Source organism: Oryctolagus cuniculus, chromosome 1, assembly GCF_051225735.1.
Source record: "Oryctolagus cuniculus isolate XC-2025 breed Fujian yellow rabbit chromosome 1, ASM5122573v1, whole genome shotgun sequence".
Taxonomy (NCBI): domain Eukaryota; kingdom Metazoa; phylum Chordata; class Mammalia; order Lagomorpha; family Leporidae; genus Oryctolagus; species Oryctolagus cuniculus.
In genome coordinates this window covers 134,250,362-134,256,495 of record NC_142867.1, presented here as the reverse complement: position 1 = coordinate 134,256,495, position 6,134 = coordinate 134,250,362, and the positions used below count along the sequence as shown (strand labels likewise).

The 6,134-nt window shown below is 48.7% G+C and overlaps 1 protein-coding gene across 1 annotated transcript; it reads left to right on the top strand.

The window, feature by feature from the left end:
• Nucleotides 1-266: 266 nt before the first annotated feature.
• Nucleotides 267-2,975, top strand: LOC100353975 (spermatogenesis-associated protein 31D1). The gene has a single exon (XM_089306463.1). It carries the CDS (start codon nucleotides 629-631, stop codon nucleotides 2,780-2,782), a length of 2,154 nt encoding a protein of 717 aa, XP_089162589.1. The 5' UTR covers nucleotides 267-628; the 3' UTR covers nucleotides 2,783-2,975.
• The last annotated feature ends 3,159 nt before the right edge of the window (nucleotides 2,976-6,134 follow it).

Below are 6,134 nucleotides of genomic sequence, written 5' to 3'. Positions count from 1 at the left end.
TTTCGCACTCCAAATACAGGAGCAAAACCTTCCGCATCTTCCTCATGTCCACACCCTTCCCCTCACTAACCCACATCACCAACATTTTCCTCAAAGCAAGCTCCAACCACAGATTCTATCCCCAGCTCATGTCCATTCCCATGCCCAAGTTCAGTGCCCTTTCACTCTACTGCCGTCATCCTCACCCCAGATCGAGGGCCACAGAGTATCTTTCCATAGACTACACAGAGGAGCTGATTCTTTCATCTCAAATGAAAATCAGCAGCTGGAATGGCATGGGTTTCAGAAACAAGAAAGTTTATGGGATTTAGTTCCTGGGCTCCAAAAATGCCAAGAACTCCCTAGTTCTCCAGATTCCAACTTTCCATTGCTCAGGCAGCCCTCCCAGACTCCAGTATCCGTTTTTCCTGACCATTTTCATATCGACAGTGGACATCAGGAGAGACTGGAGCTTCGTGTTCCAAAGAGGCTAACCCCATGCTGTTGTGCCCATGTCCACAGGAGTCAAGAATTTCCAGCACTGACCGAACCTCAGTGCAACTCAACAGGAACAGTTCAGCAGAATTTCAGACATGCTCACCCTCAACTCTCTGAGCTTCAGTGCCACAGAAGCAAGGATGCAGGTAACATGGAATTGCCAATCCCAGGAAGTTTCCACGAGAGAGTCCACACAAGTTTTCAGCTGAGGAAGGACATGGCAAAGAATCTTGGAAATATCCTGGGAAGGTATTCATTAGACAACCCAGCAACAGTGTCTGAATGCTACCCAGTGAAGACTCAGCAGGTTGTGTCTGAGACAAAAAATGACTTGATGAGAGACGACTCAACGAATGAATTACGAAGGGTCTCAAGGAGGGCCTTATATGAGAATCAGATGAAAAGCATCCTCAGGTTACATTTGAAAAGGAAGTTTTGGCAGATATCTGAGGGTAGGATTCCTTTACTAGTGTGTTGCTCGTGGCTGGCTGGTGATGATTCATTACCTCTTCCTCAGAGTTATCATGTCAGTATGCAAAATGGACATTTGGCACCCGTGGTGCATAGGACCTGCTACCAGATTACCACTTTTGTGCTTTCCTTTCTTGATCCCAAAACCCAACAGGTACTAGAAGCTCATATTATAAGGTTTCAGCTAAACCAGAAGTGGGGCCTACCCTTGAAGGTTCTCGAATCCATAAAACTCTTTACAACGAGAGAAGCAAAAACATGGGCGCTTCCACAATTAGGCGTTCGCTTGTCTGCCACCCATATTCCTGGGATGGCTACCAAGGCTAATGGCTCTAAATCCCTTGACAAAAGCTCCAAATCTTTGCATGGAGACAAGGTAGAAACAAAAAGCCCAGCTCCCGGGTTGAATTTTTCTCTTCCTGCCACCTCCCCTGTGGGAAAGGAAGGGCAGGAGTACCTGAGACAATCACCTGCTGACGCCAGCTGTGTGCTTTCAGGGAAGGATGAGACAGTCGGAGATGGCAGAGGGGCTTCTGGGCCCCTCTCTCACCGCATCTTTGACAAAGCAAGTCAGAAACAGGCTGTAACAGTGAAACGCGAGGGCCCAGAGCAGCCCGCAGTGCAAGCTGAAGCTGGCTGTGAATCACGATGTGGGAAAGTGAGATTCAGTGATCACAGTGAGCGCGTAGACGTGCGTCAGGAAAAGAAGATGCAGGATGAGGATTCCGAACACTTTTCCACATCCAACATGCACAGGGAAATGTTCAAGGCCCGTGACTTACCCCTGTTTCCACTACAAGCTGGTGACAGCTTAACCATCACCAATGCCCAGAGGAAAACTGTGACTCCAAGTGCGGCGGACATTCCCAGCACCAGTGAACACTCCCCACCAGGAATCCCAGGCCCTGAAGAGCCTGCACTACATTCCTGTAAGGAACAGCTGCTTAGGGAGCTGAAGCTTAAATTTCAGAGTGGGGATCAGAGCCAGAGTCAAGACTGTCCCAGTGATGCATCCATTTTTCCAGACAGTGTGACTTCTGATTCCTCACTGTCTGATTCCTACAGTGTTTCCAGTAGTGAGATGGCAGACTCCCAGGTGCTGCATTTCCACTGGAAGAGCAAAGGGTCGGGCCTGGTGCCACATCAGGAGCTCTGGGACCATGATCATATCCTAAGGGGGTGCCTGCGTAAGAACACCCCACCAGCGGAGAGGAGACTGTGCCCTAAGGGACTCACGGCAGGAGAGCGCAGATGTGAGGACACAGGACTGGGGACATCTAGAGCTGTAAGGAGGCGCCATCTTGCTGAGGACGGGAAGTTAGAGGGGACGTTTGAGACCCTGTCACAGAGGGAACCACATCCTCCTGAAAGCTACTTCAGAAGAAAGATGAGACAGTTTTTTCAGTGGCTCAGTCCCAAGAGAAATAGCCCAGGGCAGGAAATCCCTGAGAAAGACAGAGCTCTCTTTATGAGCTGTGGACCTCCTGAAGCCTATGAGCTCATGGCAGCCCTTGGAAAAATTCTAGAGGACACTCTGGCCTGCAAGCGGGGACTCGAGGCCTTGCAGTTAAATCAGCAGAAGGAGGACCTGCAGGCCCAGGCAGAACCCTGTAGGAGACAGCTCTCCCACTGTAGAGTGCCCTCTGACCTGTGGTGGGGAGAAAGGCCATGTCCTCACTTTAACAACCAGGAAGCCGGCTATCATGGCTCAAGTTGTCCTACAAGAGCTCGACAGACATCAGACAGGATCAGGTGTCCCCAGAAAGTTGTGGCTTTCAAGGACCGGCAATTATTCTGTAGTCACCCCTGTTCCCAGCCTGCGGAGAACTGGTGACCTTTTCAAGCCTCACTCACATGCAAGGACGCCAAGGCTTCCTGCTGCCCTCATGCCTGCTGAGGGCACCTGGTTGAGAGATTTCACTCTTCTATGCAAACAGGAAAAAAGCTTGCACAGCACTTGTGGGAAGGCAGAATTCTCCAAAATTAACCCAGGTCTTGTTGGAAGAGCTGCAGAGATGACAGTACATCCTCACCTGAGAACAGTCTCTCCCCTTAGCATAACAGAGAATGGCTATCTCCCCATTAAACATTTCTTTTAACAGACAGCCTGTTCTCTGTGTCCTGCACTGGGAGCATGGGATTTGTGAATCTGAACTTGTACTTAGGGAAAGGAAGGAGTTAGCTTGGCTCTTGTTATTGTGTGGTTTCCTTTTTGGCTTCTAAAGATGATCCATCCTGTACCCAAGAGTCTGTCAATGGCTGCCTCTGTCTTATCCTGAGGCCTCTGTTTTGGTCATTTTCTGATGTTTTAAATTTTAAACGCTTTATTTTTCATAAAATGTGCATAATGTACTGTAAAACCTTCTAGTCTTTTCAAAGTTAGAAAATCAAAGGTCTGAAACCAATAATTTAACTGCTTCCCCAGTCTCCTAAATGATTCACAGCTGTGGAGGAGAACATTCTGGAATAATAGAGCCGCAAATCCCTCTTGCTGTACCAGGAAGTCTGGGAAGTGGAGGCACGGGAACCTGTAGAAACTAAGGTCTGTGGTAGGGAGAAGTCCCCCTCCTGGGTTTCTTGGTGATGGATAAATGCTTCCTGCCCCACAGACCCAGCCCTCTCTCCCTCACGAAATGTGCATCGATGGGTCATGTTCCCTTCCTTTGTGAGCACATAAAATGGGGAGTGGTTCACCAAGTCCCTTCTATCTACATTTTTTGAAGCAGTATAGAGGACAGAAAATGCAGCTTTGAATGGGGCAACGAATAGGAATAATTTCCTGAGATGAGTGCTTGTTGTCATTAAAATGATGGCTGATTCTAGCATGTCTCAAAGGCAGTGGTCACGGAGTGGGGCATGTATAGATGGATTTTTCTCTTGTGGACACTGTGTCAGCTGGGGTGGGGTCCAGGAACTGGGTGGGTGCTGCTGACAAATCTGAAAGTTTGTCTGTCTGAGAAGCACACTTGGAGCTGGAGAACGAGGGGTGCTTGCTTGTTGGGGGAACATAAGGCAAGGGAGGAGCCCACCCCAGGGGACCTCTTCAGGTTGCCTGGCTGAGATCAAGAGGTCACCTGGCATTCTCTTGTAGGAATGGACATTAGACAGCTAACTTGAATTTAGGAAAGAGGAAGGTGTAATGATAGAGTGATGGGACAAGGAATACAACAAGGAGGAGAGGAAAGATAGAGCCCATCATCCAGACATGACCCCATCCTGGCTGTTCCCTCCACTTGCTACTACCTTTCCAAGGCCTCACCTCTTCAGGCTCATAAGGGCAGAAAGCCTGCCTGCCTGCCTACCTCCCTCCAGGTTTGTTTATTTATTCAAATGGCAGAGAAGAGAAGAGAGAGAGTGCACGTGAGCTGCTTCACTCCCCAAATGTCTGCAACAGCTGGAGGCTGGGTTAGGTTGAAGCCAGGAGCCAGGAGCTTCTTCTGGGTCCCATGAGGGTGCAGGAGCCCAAGGACCTGGGCCATCCTCTGCTGCTTTCCCAGGCTCATTAGCAGGGAGCTGGATCAGAAGTGGAGCATCCAGACTTGAACCAGCATCCATATGGGATGCTGGCGCTGCAGGCAGTGGCTTAACCTTCTATGCCACAGCGCTGGCCCCTTGTAAGGGCTTTCTGGAGCACAATGAGTGCATTTCCATGTAAGAAGGTGAGGATGCTGTTTGATCATGGGGAAACTGCAGATATGTTACTGAAGACCATATCTTCCTGTTTGGGGAAGGTAAACTTGGTCTCTGCCTTCCAATCATGCTATATCTTACATGCTACAAAATCACACTGATTTGCAGTTGTGTGTGTTTTCTATTGTTATCATTGGTACCTTAAAATTGAATGCCCTCCCCAAATTTTTGATTCACAATTTTCTGGGTGAGGAATCCAGACATGACCCACTTGGGTTCTCTGCTTCTGGGTCTCTCCCCAGTGCTGCAATAAAGATGTCGGCTGTGGCCAGGGTCTCTGGAGGTTTATCTGGGAAGGGATAAATGTGCCTGTTCATTTTTTTGTGTGTCCGTGGGCAGGATTACACTTCTCAAGGCCTGTTGGACTGAGGGCTTAAGTTCCTTGCAGGCTCCTGGCTGGAATTACCTGGAGGTCACCCTCCATTCTGGGCCCTGTGGGACTCTCCCATGTTGCAGTTTCATCAAAGATGGGAAAAGAGAAAGATTCCAAGCATGACAGAAGCTATAAATCTTTTGTGAACCACAGTTATAAGTAATATCCCATAATATCTTCATTATTCCTCTTATTAGGAGCAAATTAATAAGTCTTGATGACAGGAGGATGGAAAATTACCATGTGTGAGTGTCCAGATGCAGGGTTAGTGGAGCCATCTGAGAAGTCACCAGAACACTTCTTGGATACCACAGTGAGCTCGCTGAAGCCAGCACTGCCAAAGGCATCAAATGGATCTCTGTCCTCATCCATAACCATGTCTTCAAGGTGACAGTTGAGTAAAGGGGTGGATGGAAAGAAAGCCCCAGAGCTTGGAGTGTCTGAAGGACCAAAAATTGGTGTTAAGGTAAATGTGGGTGCGGGGCCATCATGAATGGTCAAGACACAGGAGCCCTGGAACCACCTGGCCTAGCACTGCCTGAGTCAGACCTGGAGGGGAAGAGGAACTAGGGGCAACGTGGCTCGTGCTCACCCGAGTCTCTCTCCTGGGACTTCACTCCCAGACAGAAGGAAACAACCTTCAGCTACTGCTGGGAAAGCCAGGCTGATAGAGAAAACCAGTCCATAGCATTCAAGATTTAATTTCTGCTCTTGTGAATATATTCAATACAGCATAGCCCTCACTTCAACTTTGATTCTCAGAGCTTGAACATCCCAGAGGATGAGTCAACTCGCTGGTGAAAAAATATATTCGGAAGCAACTCAGAGCATGCAACTTCCATGCGGGAATGTTTTCCATGTACCTATGGCCTGAAATTCTAACCAAGGTATATTTGGTGGCATAAAGAGGCCGAATTACTGGCCAAAGGGTCATAGAACAAGTCGTACCTGGTGCCCATGTGCTTGCTTCCATCAGAGAAGCATTGGTTGAGGCAGTGAGACAGTATTTTCACTCACAGAGCACACAGTGACCCAATGACAGTGCGGCACAGCAAGTGATCCCACTTGGTTATGAAGCACATTTCCCAGCACTGCCCTGTGGGAGGGGCTGTGCTGACATGAA

What these genes read in the sequence shown, in the direction of transcription:
- LOC100353975 (XM_089306463.1), top strand. Translation starts at nt 629, where the DNA reads ATGGAATTGCCAATCCCAGGAAGTTTCCACGAGAGAGTCCACACAAGT.